This window comes from Macaca mulatta, chromosome 2 (genome assembly GCF_049350105.2).
Source record: "Macaca mulatta isolate MMU2019108-1 chromosome 2, T2T-MMU8v2.0, whole genome shotgun sequence".
NCBI classification, from domain to species: Eukaryota; Metazoa; Chordata; class Mammalia; order Primates; family Cercopithecidae; genus Macaca; species Macaca mulatta.
Window position 1 is genome coordinate 37,520,402 of NC_133407.1, and position 23,463 is coordinate 37,543,864.

Below are 23,463 nucleotides of genomic sequence, written 5' to 3' on the forward strand. Positions count from 1 at the left end.
AAGCTTTTTCTCTTGTATAATTTTTTTGAAATATTGTAATTCTCTTTTGTATTAGGTTGTCTTTCTTTGCCTATCGAAGGGACTGGGGTCTTTATTCTGAAGATCAATGATTTCGAGGTAGAACTACTGATGCAAAGAGAAGAAATCAGCCTGGATGTGTTTGGATTATAGGATAGCTGCTAAAATCATGTTTGTGATTGAAAATCTAAAATAAGCTAATTTGTTTTTTCACGTACCTCTTCCTCCTAAAAGCTAAGTAAACAAAAAGACCCAGCATAAAAAGGATGAGAAGAGATTTTAGTTATTCAGTGTTTTCAGAGTTTCAACAAGGGATACAGATACAGGCAGCCAGGGCTGCTTCTTACAGCGTTTACAATCTGGGGAGAGCACACGAAAGACACTGTTTAACAGGCAAATAATTCCAGGAAATATACACAAATGTGTTTTTCAAAATACAGGTTCTTATACAAATGTGTAACTAAATACTGATTCCATAGTGGGGTGGTTATAACTGAAAGGGCTTTGAGAAAATAGGAAATGCCACTACTGAATAAAACTAATGGTCCACCTAGCCAAAGATCCTTTCCAGCAGCACAAAAGGAAGTTGTAGGGAGAACAGAGGTAACTGTCAGGTATCTTTCTAATCTGTAAATTTATCCAAAGTTTGAAAATACCATGAAGAATCTTAGGAATGCCAGTAACCAGGGAATGGAATATTTGCATATCACAACACCTACAGGCTAAATACACTCCGAATGCTTCTCAATGTGGGGAAGTATGAGAAGTTAGTAATTCTCCCAGTATCTGGCTTCCTTTTTCCTTTGCCTTTCCCTCTCATACGTTCAATCCCCTGTGTTACAGGACACACATGAGTAGTTGGAAGGTGTTAAACTTTGACAGTAAAGCAAAATCAGAAGTAAAGGCAAATGTTTAACCAGTCTTGTTCAAATACAAGCTACTCAATGAAGAGTTTTAGGTTTAAAGAGCCAAATATTCACCATTACTGAGAAATCTCAGTTTCTCATTCTGGTGAACATTTTCACATCGCACTTTGCTACCACAAACTAAACGGGTATACATTTTTGAGTGCTGATTTATTACTCAAAGATTTGATTTAGGAGACTGAAACAAAACATGCTTTATCTGTGTGCTTTTAGAAAATCCATATACAAGAAAGGAGCCAAGTGTCAGTTTCCAATGGGGGGAACATTCTCATGGAGGTACTGTAAGGCTAAGTCTGTCCACTTCATTTCTTGTTCTTTGACAGATTCTGTGGTGCCACCATTGTCTTGTTCAGGTTCAGGAAGCTCATTCTGAAAAGGTACAATAGAAATTCAGAACAGTAATATATTCTGTATTTTCTTGGAACTCAAGAACACTTAGAATTAAAGCTTGTGAGTTCCTAGGAACAGGCAACATAACTGATATGTGTATTCTAAAAAAGCTAAAATCATACACGTGAGGAAACGATCAGAAGTATCACTCAAACATGGCCTGGGCCTTCTTCAATAGGGAGTGATGGGCATTTTGACTCTGACATTTGTGAAGGAGGCACCGTGGCAGAAGGGTTAAGGGCAGAGGCTTTTGGAAGCCAACTAGGATCCAAGACCACAACTCTCCCATTTGCTGGGTTACTTGGGCAAGGTATGCAAACCCTTGGGGCCTTTGTTTCCTCCTTGGCAAATGGGAGAAAAAAAGAGCCATCACCTCACAAGACTACTGTAAGGATCAGGTGAGGTTAGATCAAGTGCTGAGCACTGTGTGGGGTATCTGGTGCTCAAGGAATATTTGCTATTATTATTAGCGGTTAGGAACACTGAGATGAGCCAATCCTAAATCTTCTTTTGGGGGAGCGTGCTTTAAAAGAATACTAGTTTGCTGGCATATTCCTTAGACACAAGAAATGTATCCAAAAAATGACCTTGGACCAAACATGTCTTTTTTTTTTTTTTTTTTTTTTTTGAGATGGAGTTTCGCTTTTGTTGCCCAGGCTGGAGTGCAATGGCGTGATCTCGGCTCACCACAACCTCTGTCTCCTGGGTTCACGTGATTCTCCTGCCTCAGCCTCCCAAGTAGCTGGGATTACAGGCATGCACCACCACTCCCAGCTAATTTTGTTATTTTTTTTTTTTTTTTTAGTAGAGATGGGGTTTCTCCATGTTGGTCAGGCTGCTCTCGAACTCTTGACTTCAGGTGATCCACCCGCCTCGGCCTCCCAAAGTGCTGGGATTACAGGCGCAAGCCACTGCGCCTGGCCCAACATGTCTATATTATAATAAAAATGGAGGTAGGGCAGGAAACACTGAAAATGTAACTAGTAGATGATACCTCCCCCTAGTGGTGGAGCAGGGCAACAAAAACCCCAACAAATGACCAATTCACACCCTACCAGCAATTTTCATAAAACGGTAAGTCATGGGCCACACTTAGTATAGGATCTGGGATCATTTACTTGTATTTCAAATTTAAATGTATTACTACTGAAACTCTGCTTTGTACCAGAGTTCACAGATACCAACATATTTCTTTTCGATTATCTTAATTTATGTTTTGTTTTACGCTTAGCAAACTGTTATGCAATATCCAGACTTAAAATTTTCCACTGGATTCTAATTTGTAGTATGTGAATATGTTTTCCCCTCTAAAATTATGCTCAATATATATTAAATGATATTTACTTATCTATATTTGAATCACATACATCTTGTTCTACAAGACAGATTCAAACATACTTGAACAGATTGAAAAGAGCTATCATTTATTGTAAAGCAATCAGTCCTAATAATTACTTATAGATGACAAAGAATAAATAGTATCCTTAGTTAATGAATTATTTAATTCAGAAGCAGACAACTTTGCTTAATTTCATCCTATCTGTGGTATGCTTTCTAAAATAATGTGTCTTTTGTTTGGTATCTATCGTCCCGTTCAATACATGCCAACACATCAAATCGCATATATGCCTGGAAAACAAAAACAAAAGTGTCATAAACCCAGCCATCCATTATGGTGTACTGTAAAATGCCCTTAGTTCTTTGCAGCTACTCTTATCAAAAGGTGAAACTGATTTCCCCAATCTTGGATTTGGATTGGCCCTGGGAGTTATTTTGGCCAACAGAATGAAGCTGTCATGCCAGTGGGCTAGTTCTTGGCCTAAGCTCCACGAAGCTCTGTGGTCTCCTCTCAGGTTGCTCTTGGAACCCTGAGACTGCGAAGTCCGGGCTAGCCTGCTGGATACCAGAGACCATGGCATAGTCACCCCATCACCCAGCAGACAGCTTGTTAACTGCCAGACATGTGAGACAGTCCTTGATTACCCAGCCTCCAGACAGTCTGTTGGCTGGCTGCACAACACAAGCAAGCCTGGCAGGGATCAGCTGAGCTAGCACAGACTAGAAGTCCCTCCCAGCTGAGCTACGAAATCATGAAATATAAACAGTTGCTCTTTTAAGTCACCAAGCTTTGGGGTGATTTGTTATGCAGCAAATCCTAACTGGCATACACACTGCCTTAGAATGACAGGACAAGCGAAAGGTATGGATTAGCAGCAGGGCCAAGCCAACTTCGCCTAGAAGTCAGCAGGGAAACTTCCCTCTCCTTCATCCCCTGCCACACAAATGTTCTCCAATCTGAGCCATAACATTCTCCAGAAATGGACGTCTCCTTTATTTTCTTGACTTTGTTCAGGCCCTCCTCCCTTGCCTAGACCACCACAATAGCTTGCCAATTCATCTCATTTGCCCCTTTTTCCATATCACACCATCTCTAACAATGCTGCTAAACCGATTTTCCAAAAGCCAAATCTGAGCATAGCAGTCTTGCTTTTAAGATCATTCATTCCTGGATCTCCTGAGGATGAGGTCTAAGTGTGGTATCAAATACCTCTCTCAGTCTGATCCAAGCCCAACTTTTCAGCCTACTTACGTGACAAACGTATTCTTCATCCACAGTGAATGACTCACCATGTCCCAAAACCTTTCAAACCTCTGGGCCTTTACACATCTATGCCCCTCTGCAGCAGTACCCTTGTCTATCTCCACTAAACTTCTGGTCCTTCCTTATGACCCAGCTTAAACATGACATTCTCTCAGAAGCCTTTCTGATGCCCACCAGGCAATCAGTCACTTCCTATATGATGTGGCTGTTTATGCCCCCACCTAGAATATCATCACAATTACTTATCTATAAGTGTTGCCTTTCTAGACCCCTCAAGGAGCAGGAACTGTATCTTATGTTCACATAGTCGTATGGCACACAGTAGGCTTCAAAAAATGCTTGTGGAATGAATGAACAAAAGTTCACAAGACAGGATCTGGAACTTCACAGACCTCAGTATATGTTATATGAAGCCCTACTTATCTGCTACCAGACTTTGGGCAAGTTCCCTTTTCTGATCCTATTCTTTTCCTATAAAATGGGACTAAGAGCACCTCCCTCACAAGGTTGTTTAAGAATTAGAGATAATATATATTTCCAACCTCAGTCCATGGCATAAAACTGGTATTCAATAAATGACATCTATAATTCTTATTATGCTCTTTCTTTTGACTATTTCCCTAAGCTTGAACTAAGCTATGACTTGTTATTTGATATGTATATTATTCACTGAACATATTACTATCTCTTATTCGTAAATGAAAATACAGATGAACTATTTTATTTCTTTGTAAACAGCAGCAGCAGATATTCTAACTATAAATTATATTTTATTTAATACTAACTACTCTTCTCAGGGCAGCTGGCATGCTTTAAAGAAAAACAGTCCCATTTTCCCTTTTTTAGGCCTCTATGACATAAATAGGATTGTAAATAAACATTTATATAAGCAAACCTTTTGGATCACTTATTACATGAGGTTTAACAAACTCCCTGCAGCAGAGTTTTCCAAAGATAGGGAAGAAAAGAGTATTCTAGAAGGCCGCTGGCCTAAACGCAAAAGAATACCCAGGTATATTCTGAATATTTTCCAGGGAACACAAGATAGGTGTATGTTCCAAGAATGTGAGTTTCTAAAAATGCCAAAAGACTGATGAGCCACAGGCAGGGAAGTAAGAAACAGAGCTCATATGCTGCTGCTTCTCGTTCCTCCCCATCTTGTGCATTAAACTCTCATTATTTGGTTTTTCTGGTTTTCATGTGGTGGACAGACAATGGCTCAGAAAATCTGGGCTCTAGTCCTGGCATGACTCCTAACTGACCTGGCCATGCTAGCTCCCTGAACCACATCTTTCTTCAAATGAAACATACAACTAGATGCTCTCCAGAGGCTTCTAGAGTTAGAGAATTCCACAGCTTTGATTTCTTTGCCACATTAGTTTATCTTCCATTGATATCCCTCCTCCACTAGTTACTGCCAGATCAATACCTTTAACCCACCCTCAGCTCAAATCATAACCTACCAGTGGTATTGCGACATCTTCATAAGGCAGCTTGTCTTCTCGCCAAGCATCATCAATCAAATCCAAGATCCTTCCATCTCTCTGAACCTCACTGTCCATTTTCCTGCAGCTTTGATCTTATCAAATCTGTAAGCCAAAGAGGTTATTTTTTAAACACAATGACTGAAGCGATGCTATAATCCACTATAAGGATTCTCCAGGCTTTATAGTCTTTATAGTCTGGGGCTACCTTTTGGGAAAAGGTTCATTTTCTCATATGGGCTGGGTGACTACTTTGATCATACTTCCTCTCTACAACCCCAGCTGATACATATTTTATAGTGTATACTGGACAGGCATGGCCAGTTGACAGACCAGTGTCATAGAGTGTGACAGGAGAGAAACACGTTCTTAAATGAGGCCCTCAAATATTAATATGTTGCATCTCAATGTAGCTCTTCTCTTCTAACTTGAACATTCACCTTTTCCTGTTTGTGATGCCTTTGATGAGTCCCTGATTCATAATGGCCTGCTAAGTTTCCTTTCTAGCCCCTGGCTCAAACCTCAGCATTCTTAGGCACAGGAGTCACATGAACATACTGTAAAGGAAATGGCTTCCTTCCCTAAAATAGTACCCAGGCTGCGATCTGAACAAAGCACTTCTAGGTGAACACCAGTGGTAGAACCTCATACTGCTGGTTTCTCCAGTTTCTGCTTCCCTTTGGGATAGCTCCTTCCTTGGAGGTTCCTTCCTCTAATTCTTAATGCTGCACTCCCTTTAATTTCTGGCCCAAATGGCCAGGATACTTATTTAGCTCCTTGACCATGGCTGATTCCCCATTTTTCTCTGAAGCTGCAATAAAAACCCCAACAAATGACCAATTCACACCCTACCAGCAATTTTCTTAAAATGGTAAGTCATGGGCCACACTTAGTGTAGGATCTGGGACCATTTACTTGTATTTTAAATTTAAATGTATTACTACTGAACTCTGCTTTGTACCAGAGTTCACAGATACCAATATATTTCTTTTCAATTACCTTAATTTATGTTTTGCTTTATGCTTAGCAAACTGTTATGCAATATCCAGACTTAAAATTTTCCGCTGGATTCTAATTCGTAGTATGTGAACGTGTTTTCCCCTCTAAAATTATGCTCAATATATATTAAATGATATTTACTTATCTATATTTGAATCACATACATCTTGTTCTACAAGACAGATTCAAACATACTTGAACAGATTGAAAAGAGCTATCATTTATTGTAAAGCAATAATATATTATCTTAAACTTAAAAACAAAGTTCAGTCTTAATAATTACTTATAGATAACAAAGAATAAATAGGTCCTTAGTTAATGAATTATTTAATTCAGAAGTAGACAACCTTGCTTAATTTCATCCTATCTGTGGTATGCTTTCTAATCCAAAAGGCTGGCTAGCTTGGAGGATACTTTTGGATTCCCTGTTTCCAAGGTTGGGCCCTGATTCATCATAGGCGTCATCCTATGGGTGCTCCCTGTTACAAAGTCACAATCCAAAAAGCCCAGAAGCCACTGGCATCAAAGGTACTCTCAGTTATTCTGTTTCTGAGACTATGGAGACTCACACAATAAGCAATTTTGGCGGGGGCGGGGTGGAACCCACCATCTTGAGGTGCTTTTTTCAGAGCTCAGCCTGGGTGCTATTTTAAGGAAGGAAGCCTTTTCCTTTACAAGGTCAACTTCAGACATCGTCTTGCCTTGAGGATTTGTGTCAGGTCTGTAGTTGGTCCCTTCCCATAGTCCATTTTAGTGTTATCTCAGTATGTTCATGAGCTCCTGTGCCTAAGAATGCTGAGGTTTGGGCCAAGGCAGGTGGAAGTTTTTGTAAAAATGGCTCACATGGCCGGGCGCGGTGGCTCACGCCTGTAATCCCAGCACTTTGGGAGGCCGAGGTGGGCGGATCACGAGGTCAGGAGATCGAGACTATCCTGGCTAACACGGTGAAACCCCGTCTCTACTAAAAACACAAAAAATTAGCCGGGCGTGGTGGCAGGCACCTGTAGTGCCAGCTATTCGGGAGGCTGAGGCAGGAGAATGGCATGAACCCGGGAGGCGGAGCTTGCAATGAGCCGAGATCTGGCCACTGCACTCCAGCCTGGGTGACAGAGCAAGACTCCGTCTCAAAAAAAAAAAAAAAAAAAAAAAGACTTGGTCTCAAAAAAAAAAAAAAAAAAAAAAAAAGGCTCACAGATGTCCCCCATAGGATAACTGCAAGATATCCCCAACACCTTGGCAAAAATTATACACAGATTGGTGTGTAGGAAAGGGTTTAAAAGATCTGGGCAAAACTTAAGCAAAACGCGCCCTGCTACTTCTGTCACCGGTGAGCCAGGTGAGGGCTTAATTAATCCAGTACTCAATAATTAACCCCCTACTACCCAGTGGATAACTCAAAGCAAGACGAAGTTTTGGTTATACTTTTGAAGTCCCTGTCTTATAAGAGCTCCCCACTTTCCTGCTGCTACTCCTTTGTCCTTGCTGCTGTGTCTCCTGGGATACCCTTTTCACTTTCCTCAGCTGATCCAAACCTGACTTTCCCAGGCCCACATAGGTTTTCCACCTTTTAGTAAGGTTTTCTCAGATCACTCGAGCTTCAGTAGGCCTTCTATCCTTGAACTCTTGCTTCTTGTCCTAACTTAAATCTACTAAACAAGCTTTGTGATCAATTGCTCAGGTATTATTGTCTCCAACTGTTATGTGTACATTTTGTACCCAGGATTCCTTAGTAGATCTTTCTACAATTTGGCCTCAATCTTTTTCACCTGTCCCTTCTCCAAACACCTCAAACCCTGTCACATTTTCCAGCCTTGACAGTTAAAACCCCCCTTTCCACATCACTAATGCCACTCTTCCTTTCAAGATCAACGCAGGCGTCAGCTCTTGGAGGTCAACATCCCATTTCCGGGGTTAGGCGTGAAGGTGCCTTCACTCTTAAGGGGCTGGAAGGATGGAAAGCAACAAGATAATCTAATCAATGCCCAAGGCACAGCCACCGTCCCAAATACTCGTCACACAATACGACCACTGTTTCCTGAACAAACTTTTCTTACACGTGACAGTCCCGATGCCTGCAATGCTGTTTGTTTCTTCCTTTTTATTCCAGCGAACCCATAGTCAGTCTAAAAATCTCAGGTCTCAAGTCGCTTCCTGTAGGAGGCCGCCTCCAAACCTCAGGCTGAGCGCGGTCCCAGTACCCACCGGGGATCTCATAGTTCCCTAAGCACAGAGCATGGCACCAACTAGGTAGCCTGTCAAACAGCCCAGATGTATGTCTTTCCAGACACGCAGTGCCTGCGTTTCCCGGGACAGGGACATGTCTTATCCATTTCTATACATTATAGCTTTGTAAACATGTATCTGTAAGGTCAAAGCGGGAAAATATTGTTCCTTGCTAGAAATGAGCCTCGCAGGCCACCACACTGTACGAGAGGCCGCCCCTCAGCCGCGGCTTCCGGCCTGACGCAGGATGTACCAAACGTGGAAGCGGAGACGGGGAGGTCTGGGGTGCCAAGCAAGTCCCTTTCCTCCCGACACAGCGTGCAGTAAAGAAAACGGTTATGAGCGTAAAGTGACAGCCTCGGCCGATGGAAATAGGGGGAAGTCCGACACTGAGCCACGAACGCATTCCCGCGCCTCCAAAACCTAGGCCGGGGGCGCTGCAAACCCTTACCGTTACGCGGCCCAGCGCGGCAGACGCTTCCTCCTGCCACGCCCCGCATCACGTGTCTGCACGCTCTTTCTCGGATTCCCGGATGTGGGTGAGTCCATTTGCTCGCGTGCAGGGGAAGTCTGGAGAAGACATTGATTCAATTATTAAAAGTGTGGGGGCAGTGGGCGGAACGAACGCTCCGACTGCTGAGGCTGGACGTAAGCTTAGTGGTGGCGCGCGTGCGCAGTGCACGCCCGAGGTAACGGCGGGAAGGCTGAGGGATGCGCTTGCTGCAGCCGTGTAACCGCCCGTGCGCAAGACGGAAGCGCAAGGGGCGAGCGCGTCCTGGTCCGGAGGCGGCCCAGGCTGCCTTGGTGACTCTGGCTTCGCGGCCTCATGGCTTGCGGCCGGTTCGCGCAACAGTCTGCGAACCACCAGGCGCCTCCCCGCCGGCTCGCGTCCGCCCCGGAGCCCCGTCCCTCGGCCTGGCCCGCTATGCCCTGCACACCGGCGTAGTCCGGCATGGCGCAGCCCGGCGCGCGGTTCGGCCCCGCCAGGTGGTCACAGCGTTTCCTCGGAGGCCGGGTGGCTGGGGGCGCTTCGGAGAGTAGCCAGGTGGGCGGGCGAGCTGCGCCCAGTACTCACCTTTCCCGGCGGACCCACCTTTCTTTTCAGCGGAGGGACCCCTGTGCGGCCTCCCGGCCAGGGCTGCTGTTTAGCTAGCGCTGTTAGGACTACTTCATTCACGGCACAAGGGGACCCGCTCATTTAGGGTGGCATGTTAAGGTTGGCAGCTTTTAAAATAGTGAGTTGGTGTAAACGGTTATGTTTAGTACAGCAGGTACGGAAATATGGCAGAAATCGTGGACTGAAATTGGAGAACCCTGAACTAACTGCTCCATGCACACAGATCAGGGATAGAAAGAAACAAGGACGGTTTCTTAGGAACACTTTAATCATGGAGATACTTGAAGACAGTACATTTAGGCTTATAATGTGGTTTTTTTTATGTCGTATACGACATCAGGAGAGTAAAGATGTGTATGATGTCAGAGACTAGTCATCTTGTATAGTTTAAGCACCGTACACTAATATGCACAAAGTAGTTTTCCCTGAGCTTTATGTCCGGTTAAACTTATTAAAAGAATTTATTCTTTTATAAAGCAGTATTGTAGGGTAGATGCTCTGTATTTATACAGTTCCTCACGTGCTTGCGTTTATTTTTTAGGTAAGAGAAAATCATAAGGATCGTTGATTAGATTTCTGTTAGCTGTAGCTTAATAGTAAAACAAAGTATATATATTTTCTTATTTGGAATGCAGTACTATTTTTAGATTAATTTTTGAGATTGCCTTTTGACTGTGGCATGATCAGTGATCAGGGTAGTAAAAAAGGCTCTGAAACTAAAATGGGGTAGAGATTTATAAACAGGCACACTGCCTTTTAAAATGTATGTAGATGCAACTCTAAAAGTTGTTTGTAAAAATTGTATATGTTGATTGTACTGATGCCATTTTCTCTCTTTAAAAGGTGGAATGCCTTTGCTTAGTCCTTTCTGTTCTAATTTACGTTGTGCTGGCAGATGGTGACAGCATCAGTAGTCCACTCTGTCATTGCTTCCTGCTTTCAAAAAATGTCAACTTGATTTGGAATTCAGCTAAAGCCAACATTGACACAAGGTTTCAGGAACTGAATTTCCGATCTTTATGTTATTTTAGTCCCCTGCCCGCCCCCGTCAGGAGCTAGGTTTTTCAGTTTTGCAAAGCCACACTACTGTCATTACACATACACAAATTAATAAAAATTCTCTAATGTCAATGTCCAGTCAGATTACGATTTCTTCAACTCTCTCTTAAATGTCTTTTTTGCAGTTAGCTTGTTTGAACCAAAATCCCACAGGGATCTGCCTGTTGTGTTTGGGTGATGCATATTTGACATCTTTTAATCTATAGCAGTTCCCTCATAGCTATAGCTATGGGATTAGCCCCTATTTTTCCTTACAGTTCTAAATTTAGCAGATTACATTGCACAGTATCCTTTAACAGGTATCTCTGTTGCCTTTATGGCTTCTAAACCAGGGGCCCCCAAACCCGGGGCTGCAGAGCACTACCAGTCCGTGGCCTGTTAGGAACCAGGTTACAGAGCAGGAGGTGAGTGACAGGCGAGTGAGCATTACCTACCAACTGAGCTCTGCCTCCTGTCAGATCAGCTGTGGGGTTAGATTCTCCTAGGAGCATGAACCCTAATGTGAACTGCGCATGCAAGGGATCTAGGTTGCATGCTTATGAGAATCTGACTAATGACTCATGATCTGAGGTGGAACAGTTTCATCATGAAACCATGCCCCTAACCCTTGCCATGTGTATTATTCATATTACTGAAGAAGTGGTTGGCCGGGTGCGGTGGCTCACGCCTGTAATCCCAGCACTTTGGGAGGCTGACGTGGGCGGATCACGAGGTCAGGAGTTCGAGACCAGTCTGGCCAACATAGTGAAACACCGTCTCTACTAAAAATGCAAAAAAGTTAGCCGGGTGTGGTGGTGTGCGCCTGTAATTCCAGCTACTCGGGAGGCTGAGGCAGGAGAATCACGTGAATCCGGGAGGCGAAGGTTGCAGTGAGCTGAGATCACACCGTTGCTCTCCAGACCAGGCTACAGTGTGAGACTGGATCTCAAAAAAAAGAAAATAAATAAATAAATAAAAAGTGGTTTGGCCATTCCTCCCCCAAAACATTTCATATGAATGTTAACAAAAAGATATTTACAAAATTTTTTATTTCCACCCTGTCCGTGTTGAAAAATTTTCTTCCGTGAAACAGGTCCCTGGTGCCAAAAAGGCTGGGGACCACTGCTCTAAACCAGTAGTTAGATGTAGAATTGCACTGTCCAGTATTGTAGCCACCAGCCAGCTGTGGGTAATTAAAGTGAAATAAAATTAAAAATTCAGTTCCTAGGCTGGGCGCGGTGGCTCATGCCTGTAATCCCAGCACTTTGGGAAGCCGAGGCGGGCAGATCACGGGGTCAGGAGTTTCGAGACAAGCCTGACCAACATGACGAAACCCCGTATGTACTAAAAATACAAAAATTAGCCGGGCGTGGTGGCAAGCGCCTACAGATTGCCTAGTGGCTACTTTTTGAACAGTGCAGTTATAAAATAGTTTCATAATTGCAGAAAGTTCTATCGAGCACCCTGCTTTAGAAGCCTGATCAGATTTCACCTTTATATTTGTTTTTGTTTTGTTTTTTGGTGGGGTAGTTGGGGGGTTGGGCAGAAAATTTCATAGGTAATGCAATACACTTCCTATTTCATTAATTATCAGGGAAGCAGTGTCTTGAGGTTTTTTTTGTTTTTTTTTTTAATGATGTTAACATTAAATATTATTTTGAGTTTAGGTGTAGTTAGCTCCATCCACCCATAATGAAATTCCCCAAGATTCTTTCACTTAATGGTGAAGTTCTTTTGTGGGGTTATATTGCCTGTATCCGTTACTGCATTAGAGATGCAACGTGGTGATTATCTATTTCTGTTGTTTCTTCAGTATTTGTTAGCTGAGAGTCTTTTATGAAAACTTTCCCTTACCAGCTGTTTGACTACCCTGAAATACAATTTGCACAGGAAAGGCAAGAAAAATGCTTAATTCTTTCCCTCTATTTTCAGACCACAGTAATGAGTTGGTGGCCTAGCAACCTCCAAAGGTAACCATGAGGGTTTTTGCCTTTTTGTAAACCTATCATCATGAACTTATAGACTTTATAATATATTTAAACTGTTTCAACATATGGCAATTGTGTTTTTAATGCTCAAATTGTTTCATCTTTGGCCAGTGGGAGCTCCTTAAAGTTGGCTCCTGTTCCATTTGATATGACCAATAGCTTTGTTAATTTCCTTGCTTTCTGATAAATAATTTTCCTGGCTCATTTATAGATTTCTGGTCTCCAAAGAACCCTGGTTCTTTTGAGTCTGAGATAGTATTTGGAGACCACAGTCTATCTAGGTAGGAGAAGTGTTCTTGCTACTATGTTAATCATTGGTTCTAGGATTTATAGTGGCCAGAGTTAGGAAATATACATTAAAAAAACCACAAATATGCAGAGTTCACATTGTTTCCAACATTTAATATTTAAATTTCCAAAATTTAAATTTAATTTTTCAGTTTTTTCACGTTTGATTTATGTTTGTATCTTTTTTGCTGAATCTTGGTACCTAGTGCCATTAATAGAATTAGTTTTTTTCCTCATCCTATGTTATATATAATGGTTTCAAGTTAACAGCCTATTTTTTTATCAGTATGATTCCTGAACAGTGCTTAGGATTTCTTTGCAATTCTCTTTTATCCTTATTTTATATGTCTCTAGGGAAGTGTATAGTAAAATTATTGTATTTTAAAGGCATATGAAGTAATTTATTGTATAGTTAGCCTGTCAAATTGATATCTAGTTGGTAGTTGATTTATTTTATTTTGTTTCCAATTTTTCAGTACTGCTTTTTTCCCCATTTTGATTTGTTTTATTATATGCAAAACCTAGCATAATTCCCATAAAACAAGTACCCATAAAACAAGAACTCATAAAACAATTTAGCTTTCATCTCTGTTTCTTCCACTCTGGTTATTTTCCTTCCTTACAGATACTGTTTTTACTAGTTTTGGGTCTATCCTTCCATTAAAAAAACACATACCTAGAAGCAAATGTACATGGACAAACACACCTTTCTTTCTTAGGTAAAATGTGTCATTATGTATACTGTTTCCATCTTGGGTTTTTCACCTAGTAATATATGTCCTGTAGATCCCCTCCGTAGGAGTATGTAGAGATTGTTATTCCTTTTTACAGTTTCATAGTACTCCATTGGTGGATGAATATTTAACTTGTCCCCTCTTGATAGACACTTGTGTTATTTTCTGCTATTACAAATAGTCCTGCAGTGAATATCCCTGTGGATATGTTGTTTTGCATTTTTGCCAATGAGCCCATGGGATAGATTCTTAAAGGTAGCATTGTTGGATAAAAGGGTAAATGCCTACATCAGTTGTTAGGTATTACCAAAGTCTCCTCTATAGCAGTTGTATTCATTTTGCATTCTTACCTGTAATGTATATGAGTGCCTGTTGTCCCACAGTCTTGTCATCAGAGTATATTATCAAACATTTAATTTTTGGTTAATCTGGTACAGAAGAAAGGGTAACTTAGTGTAGTTTTAATTTATATTTCTCTTATGAGCAAGGTTGATTACCTTTTCATGTTTTTACTGTCATTTGTATTTTTCTGTGCATTGCTTCTTTATACCTCTTGCCCATGTTTCTGTAGATTTTTTTCGCTAGTCTTTTATAAGCTCCTTATATATTTGGGTAATTAACCTTTTGTGGTAAAACTTTCAGGTACTGTTGTCATTTGTCTGTTAGCTTTGCTTATGGCGTTTTTTCTTTTTTTTTTTTTTTTTTTTTGAGACGGAGTCTCACTCTGTCACCCAGGCTGGAGTGCAGTGGCGCGATCTCGGCTCACTGCAAGCTCCGCCTCCCGGGTTCACGCCATTCTCCCGCCTCAGCCTCCGAGTAGCTGGGACTACAGGTGCCCGCCACCGCGCCCGGCTAGTTTTTTTGTATTTTTAGTAGAGACAGGGTTTCACCATGTTAGCCAGGATGGTCTCGATCTTCTGACCTCGTGATCCACCCGCCTCGGCCTCCCAAAGTGCTGGGATTACAGGCTTGAGCCAGGCGTTTTTTCATATAAAAGTTTGTTTTTATGTACTCCTATTTCTCAGACTTTCATTGTTCTTCCTGGATTTTGAACTATAGTTTGGACAATTTTTTTAAAACGTTAATATTTTGAAAAGTTCCTCTAATATCTTTTTACTGGTATCAGTTTAATTAGGACCCTTTCTGGAAAATGCTTAGTAATACTGATTGTTCATTGGGAACAGCCATAGTTTATCGGCCATGGTATATTTGACACAACCATAGAGCTTTGTAATTAAAACGACACTAAGCAGGGAAAGGGACAGAGAGCATTGTTATCCTCCTTTAGACTTGAAGGTTAGGCATATCCCTTCTCTTAGTATGTACACATTTATTCATAATTCTGTCTGGAGTTTTTATTTTCTTCCTGTGTCCCATTTTGTGAATAATTTGGTCTTGGGCATATACTCTGATATTTTTCCTGATCTGTAAAATAAGGTTAAATTAGAGGCCTGAAGTGCTTTCTAGCTCATAAAGTCGATGTTAATGAATTTCAGAGATTTGCCTATAAGACATTCTATTTGTATTCTTTTTCCCTTAAATTTAAAGTGTGTTTTCTTTGCTCCCCAAACTTGATGTAAAAGCTTATATTTCCTTTCACTATCCAATTCCAGGTTTCATTGATTTAAAACAGCCTTCATTCCAAAGGAGAGTTATAATTAATAAGTTTTGTTTGTTGATGTTTTGTTCTAACTGCAGAAATGAATAAGATTGTACCAATGGTAGAGGTATACATTTTCCATTTAATCACATTAGCTTTGCATGTTAGTGGCAAGGAGTAGCAGATTATCAAACATTGTTTTAATTTGTATTTAAAATTTTACAAAGAATATCTAATTTTATGTAATTATATGGCACATGCAAAGAAGAAATCAAAGTGACATAGTGCATAGAGTTGAATGAGGGTCAGGTTGGTTAGGAAAAGAATCCGTGATATAACTATGAGCAACTCAGATGACAAACATCCAGATAAAATCAGCCCTTACTATTTGCCTGATCCTGAGGATTCATGGTGTTTGGCACTAAGGCAGATGGTGAAGGAATTACAGAAACACATTGCACATTAGTAAGTTTACTTTATTTATCACAGAGGATATTACTGGTCCACTTCTCTCTCTTTTTTTTTTTTTTTTTTTTTTAACAGGAATCTCTCTTAGACCATTTTGATTTCTAAAATAGCAATATTTGTTATGTGACTATTTCATTATTGTGCTGCTGCCACCTGGTGGCTATAGTAGTGATGTCATACTTCAGTTTAATTTCTTTTTTTATTGCAAAGACACTATTAAGCCAAAAGATACGCTGATATATTTTAAGATATAGAATACTGTTAAAGACATAAAGGTTGCACGTTGATTGTGACTCGATAGTCACACTGTCTAGATTGAATCCAGGACTATAATTTGTAGTTTATCATAGTCAAGTTATTTAACTCTCTCAGCCTCAGTTTTCTCAAAGTAATAGTATCTGTCTTTTTTTTTTTGAGACGGAGTCTCGCTCTGTCGCCCAGGCTGGAGTGCAGTGGCCGGATCTCAGCTCATTGCAAGCTCTGCCTCTCGGGTTTTACGCCATTCTCCTGCCTCAGCCTCCGGCGTAGCTGAGACTACAGGCGCCCGCCACCTTGCCCGGCTAGTTTTTTGTATTTTTTAGTAGAGACGGGGTTTCACTGTGTTAGCCAGGATGGTCTTGATCTCCTGACCTCATGATCCACCCGTCTTGGCCTCCCAAAGTGCTGGGATTACAGGCTTGAGCCACCGCGCCTGGCTAGTATCTGTCTTTTATGAGTGTTGTGAAGATTGATTTAGACAATGTGTACAAGACAACTATTGAACATTCAGTAACTTCTATTATAAATATATTATTAAATAATAGTCATATAGAAAATATATTCGTGTATATTACTAAGCATACTGTTTGAGAATAACATGACCTAAATAAGTATAATTTTACTAACGATAATTTTGAGTAACTGTGATAGCACTGTCAATAAGAATAGCACTTTCCTACATGTTAATAAGTGTCCATGTATGGTTGTCAGGAGCTTGCTACTTACAGTGGACACTTAATTGGCTATTAGAACCCATGAAAAAGCTGGAAGAAACCTTAGAAAATATTGTTCGTGCCCCTCATTTTACAGATGTTAAAACAAGTCCAAGAATATAAAGCTATTTAGTTGCAGAGTAGGACTGTATCCTGGGTCTCCATCTAGTGCGGTATGGACCATGTACTGCCTCTCAGTTCTCCTAGAGTGGACCAAAACATGGAATCTTGGTTGTATTGTAATTTGACTGTATTGTGATTTGAAAGTGGAGTAAAACATGGGAACCTTTTTCTTTAGGTTTTTATTTTTGCAATTTTGGTGTAATATGTAGGATAAACCAACTAGAAAAAAAATCCTCCCTGTCATGTTTGTGCACGAATAGTTTAATACTCAGTTTGTTAGTATCTTTAGAAATAGATGCAAATAAGATGCAGTGGTTGTATTTTCCAGTCTTCTTATTCTCCTCTGTGTCTCTGGAACACCCTGGGCATGCCTCTCACTGTATCACACTGGGAAAGCCTTTTTGTCTCATTTTTTTCTGTCCCATACTAGACTATTAATACCTTGAAAAGGGCCATATCGTTCATCACTATATATCTAGTTGTTAGTACAACACTGAATTATGTGTTGAGTAAAATAATCTACTTCTTACAGCAGTATAATTTTTAGATGAGGATTAGCCCAGGGGCAGAATGTCTACACCACAATCTTTGGTTATTGTCTAAAGGTTTAAGGAAAAAGCGTTTTGGAATGAAAAGTGGTTTGACATTGAACATTTTGAAGATTTATTATAAAAGACGAGAAGCATACAGCACATATTAATCAACACTTCTGAGTTTAAGGGTCTTCTTTCCTTTCTCACTGTCACCTTTCTTCATGGTATATATTACCCTTTATTTTATTTATTTATTTATTTATTTATTTAGTTGAGATGGAATCTCTCTCTGTCGCCCAGGCTGTAGTGCAATGGCATGATCTCGGATCACTGCAACCTCCGCCTCCTGGCTTCAAGCAATTCTCCTGCCTCAGCCTCCCGATAGCTGGAACTACAGGTGCACACCACCATGCCTGGCTAATTTTTTTTTTTTTTTGGTAGAGTTGGGGTTTTACCATTTTGGCCAGGCTGGTCTCAAACTGCTGACCTCAAGTGATCCGCCCGCCTCAGCCTCCCAAGTTCTAGGATTGCAGGCATGAGCCACTGCACCTGACTGTATCTTGCCATTTATATGGCAGTCTTCTATCTCCCTTTCCCTCTTTCTCTGCTAGACTCTTCATGTAGTCCCCTAGCTATGACCAGTTTGCATGCGGGAGAGGGTAGGTAAAAGACAGAGGGGAGTTAAGTTCAGCCAAAAGAATCTGCCACGTACCATGTTGAAATGCTACATTGAGCTCTGAAGCTGCAGAGATGAATAAAATTGGGTTTCTGCCCTGGAGGGATGAATAGTCTAGTAAGGAAAAATAGTGTGTAAAAAACTCACTTCCAGTGTGGTGTAACTCCTATGAAAGAACCTGTTAAGCCCTGGGAGCAAATCAAGTGCAGAGGCAGGAGGGCCCTGTGGCTGCCTTTCGGTGAAGAGAGGATGTTGCATGCAGGAACCTCTATGTCTGTCTTCAGGGGTGAGTAGGCTTTCCCATGGTAGACTAAAGAGTTTAATCTCGGTGCACTTCACATTTTTTATACTATCTCTTTATTTAAAAAAAAGCTATGCTTTCCCTCTGACATGTGTGAACCCAATTTCTTTCTCATTTTGTAAGGGGGTTTGTGTACTATCCCTCTGCTAGAGAGATCCCAACTCCACCCCCGCCCACCTGACATTAGGAACTAGACAAAGAACAATGAGGTATTTAACAGTTACACGGAGAGAGTATCAACAGCAATTCAGATATTTTTAAGTTATTCTGTTTTAATCTGAAATATGTTTGTTCCTAGTTTTCCTGAAGTGATGTTCTTTGACTGCTTCTACAGTCATCCTAAGAAGTGCTGCATTTTTTCCTTGTTATGTATGCTTTCATTCACATTCTTAAGTTGTGAGTTAGAATGTTAGAACTGAAGAAATGAATTTTCTCATGACTGATATTTTTTCTTTGTCAGTTTCCAGAACAAAGGGGATTTGGTGATGGAGGCTTTGTTAGAAAGAATGCAAAATCGAGGGCATGGTGGGTAAGTTTGCTTTTATAAAAATTAATTGTTTGGTTAATACATAATAATTATACATATTTATAGGGTCCACGTGATACCTTGATACATACATATAATGCGTAATGATCAAATAAGGGAATTTAATATACCCATCAGCTCAAGCATTTATCATTTTTTGTGTTGGGAACATTTCAATTCTTCTAGCTACTTTGAAATATATAGTAAATTTTTAAAGTTTAAGGGACCTTACTGTGCTAGTCACCCTACTGTGCTAGTTACTTAACTAGTCACATACTAGTTACTTACTAGTCACCTTACTGTGCTATTTAATGCTATAGCTTACTCTTCTACCTAACTGTATGGTTTGTACCCATTAACCAAACATTCTTCACCCCCAACCCCTTCCCAGCCTCTGGTAACCATCGTTCTACTCTCTACGTCTGTGAGGTGAACTTTTTTAGACCCCACACATGAATGAGAACATGAGATATTTGTCTTTCTGTGCCTATTATTTCACTTAATGACCTCCAGTTTTATCCATGTTGCTGCAAATGACAGGGCTTCATTCTGTTTTGTGACTGAATAGTACTCCATGATGGATATATATCTGACATTTTCTTTGTTCATTAATCTGCTGTTGGACACTTAAGTCATTTCCATATCTTGGTTATTGTGAATAATGCTGCAGTAAACATGGGGGTACAAGTATCCCTTTCACATATTGATTTCCTTTCATTTGGATAGATTACCCAATAGTGTGCTTTCTGGATCATATGTGTTATGAGTGGTACAAAGTCAGACATAGCCAGGTCCATACATGTTTGTGTCTTTCTACAAGAGCAAACTTTTAGTGATGCTATTTCAGTCATAAAAACCACAGTCTACATGGAGTTCCCAAGGAGGCAATTCCCCCTAATACTACCAGTTCACTTGATAGTCAGAGCCATGGGCATACAGGCTCAAGCCTCTCCACAAGTCAGTCAATATTGCAAACCACACATAATAGCGTATTTAATTAATATATGTAAATGTTACAGCGTAAACATTCCACATCAAACAGAGTAACAATTAACAGGAGAAAAGGACAGAAAAAAAAAGGGGGGGTGCTAAAGAACTAGTCCAAAGAGAGCAACTGAACAAAGAACGTATTCTGGCCTGATCTGGACGGTTGTCAACATCTTGCAAGGAAGAGCCTTTGGCGACAGATGCCAGGTGCTGATCACAGATGACAGCAAGACAGGGTCTTATCAAGACAGCTGTTTTGAGCTGGCAAAGTCTTGCTTTTTTTGTGGCCACAGAGTCTTCTGGTGAGAACTGATAGTGAAATATTTTGCCTGTTTATGTCATTATGTGATTGGGTGCAGTCTTTATTGATTAGGTCCCTGTGGGCATGATGTCTTTTGAAATGTGAGATGCAGTCTCTTTCTAAAATGGAGTTACTTATGTTAAGGATGCTATATACAATATGGTAGTTCTATTTTTAGTTTTTTAGAAAACTCTATTTAGTTTTCCATAATGGCTGTACTAATTTTACATTCTCACCAACAGCATGTAAGAGTTCCCTTTTGTCCACATCCTCCCCAGCATTTGTTATTTTTTGTCTTTTTGATAATCATTCTAACTGGGGTGAGATGATATTGTGGTTTTCACTTGCATTTCCCTGGTGATTTAGTGGTCTCAAGCATTTTTTCATATACCTTTTGGCCATGTGTGTGTCTTCTTTTGAGAAATGTCTATTCAAGTCCTTTGCCCACATTTTAATAGGGTTTTCTGTTTTTTTGCTGTTGAGTTGTTTTTCTTGTATATTCTGGATGTTTAATCCCTTGCTGAATAAATGGTTTGCAAATATTTTCTCCCATTCTACAAGTTGTCTTTGGCTCTGTTGATTGTTTCCTTTGCTATACAAAAACTTCTTAGTTTAACTAAGTCCCAATTGTCAGTTTTTGTTTTTGCTGCCTGTGCTTTTGAAGTCTAAGCCATAAAATCTTTGCCTTGACCAATGTCCTGAAGCATTTCCTCTATATTTTCTTTTTCTTTTTTTTTTTTTTTTTGTAGAGACGGGCCTCTCATTCTGTTGCCCAGGATGGAGTACAGCAGCACAGTTGTAGCTCACTGTAGCCTCAAACTCCTAGGTTCAGGTGATCCTCCTGCTTCAGTGTCCCAAGTATCTGGGACCATAGACATGTCATCTGGCTAATTTAAGAACAGTTTTTTTTTTTTTTTTTTTTTTTTTTTTAAGAGATGATACCTCACTGTGTTGCTCAAGCTGGTCTTGAACTCCTGGCCTCAAGTGATCCTCCTGCCTCAGCCTACTGAGTAGTTGGGATCACAGGCATCAGCCACCGTACCCAGTCTGTTTGTTTTCTTCTAGTAGTTTTATAGTTTTGGGTCTTACATGTAAGTCTTTAGTCCATTTTGAGTTGATTTTTTTTTAATATGGTGAGAGATAGGAGTCTAGTTTCATTTTTCTGCATGTGAATATCCATTTTTTCCAGCACCATTTATTGAATAGGGCATCCTTTTCCCATTGTATGTTATTGGCACCTTTGTTGGAAATCAGTTGGCTGTAAGCACGTGGATTTATTTCTAGGTTGTTTATTTTGTTCCATTGGTGTATGTGTCTGCCTTTATACCAATACCATGCTGTTTTGGTTATTATAGCTTGGTAGTATATTTTGAAGTCAGGCAGGTAGTGTGATACCTCCAGTTTTGTTCCTTTTGATCAGGATTCCTTTGGCTATTCAGGGCCTTTTATGGTTCAGTGTGAATTTTAGGATTATTTTTTCTATTACTGTGAAGCATGTCATAGGTATTTGATAGAGATTGCATTGAATCTGTAGATAGCTTTGGATATAATCATTTGAATATATTAATTCTTCTGATCCATGGGCATGGATGTCTTTTCATTTGTTTGTATCCTCTTCAATTTCTTTCATCAGTGTTTCATAGTTTTCTTTGTAGAGGTCTTTTATGTCCTTGGTTAAATTTAATCCTAGGTATTATTTTTTTTCTTGTAGCTTTTGTAAATGGGATTGCTGTTTTGATTTCCCTTTCAGCTAGTTTGTTATTGGTGTATTGAAACAATACTGATTTTTGTATGTTGATTTTGTATTCTGCAACTTTACTGAATTTCTTTATCAGTTCTAAGACTTTTTTGGTGGAGTCTTTAGGTTTTTCTGTATGTCAGATTATGTTGTACACAAAGAGTAACAATTTGACTTCCTCCTTTCCAATTTGGGTGCCTGTATTTGTTTTTCTTGCCTGATTGCTCTGACTAGGACTTTCAGTTATGTGTTGAATGGGAGTGGTGGAAGTGGGCATCCTTGTTGTGTTCAAGTTCTTAGAGGAATGGCTTTCAGCTTTTCCCCATCCAGTATAATGATAGCTGGGGGTTTGTCATATATGGCCTTTATTATGTTGAGGTATGTTCTTTCTATGCTTGATTGAGAGTTTTTATCAGGGAGAGATGTTGAATTTTATCGAGTGCTTTTCCTGTATTTGTTGAGATGATGATATGGTTTTTGTCTTTCATTCTGTTGATGTGATGTATCACTTTTATTGATCTGTGTATGTTGAATCATTCTTGCATACCTGGGATAAATCCCACTTGATCATGCTGTATTATCTTTTTGTTTCGTTGTTGGATTTGGTTGGCTAGTATTTTGTTGAGGATTTTTGCATCTGTGTACATCAGGGATATTGGCCTGTAGTTGTCTTCTTTTGTTGTGTCCTTGTCTGCTTTTGTCATCAGAGTAAAGGTGGCCTTGTAGAATAAGTTAGGAAAATTTTTCTTTTCTTCAATTTTTTTGGAATACTTTGAGAAGAATTGATGTTCTTCTTTATGAAGTTGGTAGAATTCAGCAGTAATGCCATCAGGTCCTGGGCTTTTCTCTCTTGGGAGACTTTTTATTCCTGGTTCAGTCATGTCACTCATTATTGGTCTTCCTGGTTCAGTCTTGGTAGGTTATGTGTGTCCAGGAGTTTATTTCCTCTAGGTGTTCCAATTTGTTAGCATATAGTTGTTTGTAATAATCTCTAATGTTCCTTTGTATTTTTGTAGTATCAGTTGTCATGTTGCTTTTTCTCTTTCTGATTTTATTTATTTGGGTCTTCTCTTTTTTCTTGGTTAGTCTAGCTAATAGTTTATCGATTTTATCTTTTTAAAAAACCAACTTTTTGTTTCATTGATTCTTTGTATTGTTTTTTAGTCTCTTTTATTTCTGATCTGATCTTTGTTTTTTTTCCTTCTACTAATTGGGTTTTGTTTGTTGTTGCTTTGGTACTTGAAGTGCATCGTTAGGTTCTTTATTTGAAGTCTTTGTACTGTTTTTATTTTTTAGATTCAGGGGTGCATGTGCTGGTTTGTTACATGGATATATTGTGTGATGCTGAAGCTTGGGCTTCTATGTATCCTATCACCCTATGTATTACATCTTTGTAATTCTTTTTGTAGAGATCTTTCACCTCTGTGGTTAG

The 23,463-nt window shown here is 40.0% G+C and overlaps 2 protein-coding genes across 52 annotated transcripts in view; one reads left to right on the forward strand and one right to left on the reverse strand.

Annotated features, from left to right (window-relative positions):
• Positions 1 to 278: 278 nt before the first annotated feature.
• ANAPC13 (anaphase promoting complex subunit 13) lies at positions 279 to 9,128 on the reverse strand. 2 transcript variants are annotated; one of them, XM_015132065.3, is made up of 3 exons: positions 8,474 to 8,647; positions 5,400 to 5,525; positions 279 to 1,313 (listed from the first exon to the last, which is right to left on the reverse strand). In XM_015132065.3, the coding sequence occupies exons 2-3, from the start codon at positions 5,496 to 5,498 to the stop codon at positions 1,188 to 1,190; spliced, it is 225 nt and encodes a 74-aa protein (XP_014987551.1). In that variant the 5' UTR covers positions 5,499 to 5,525; positions 8,474 to 8,647; the 3' UTR covers positions 279 to 1,187. The 2 variants fall into 2 exon arrangements, with proteins under 2 accessions (XP_014987551.1, NP_001177795.1); NM_001190866.1 differs by lacking the exon at positions 8,474 to 8,647 and adding an exon at positions 9,094 to 9,128 and having other exon boundaries at positions 691 to 1,313.
• The window catches only part of CEP63 (centrosomal protein 63), a 126,263-nt gene continuing 111,847 nt past the window's right edge, over positions 9,048 to 23,463 (forward strand). For 10 of the 50 annotated variants that reach the window (XR_013413576.1, XM_077991510.1, XM_077991514.1 and 7 more), the window contains exons 1-2: positions 9,048 to 9,181; positions 18,940 to 19,008. Coding sequence is in view for 44 of the 50 variants with exons in the window: in XM_077991510.1 (XP_077847636.1) it covers positions 18,965 to 19,008 (44 nt within the window). In the remaining 6 variants the exon portion in view is untranslated. Of the gene's footprint in view, positions 9,688 to 12,729; positions 12,768 to 17,802; positions 18,465 to 18,777; positions 18,849 to 18,939; positions 19,009 to 23,463 lie in introns of those variants that run through there. The other 40 variants (XR_013413573.1, XR_003727114.2, XM_077991509.1 and 37 more) reach the window with 11 other exon arrangements.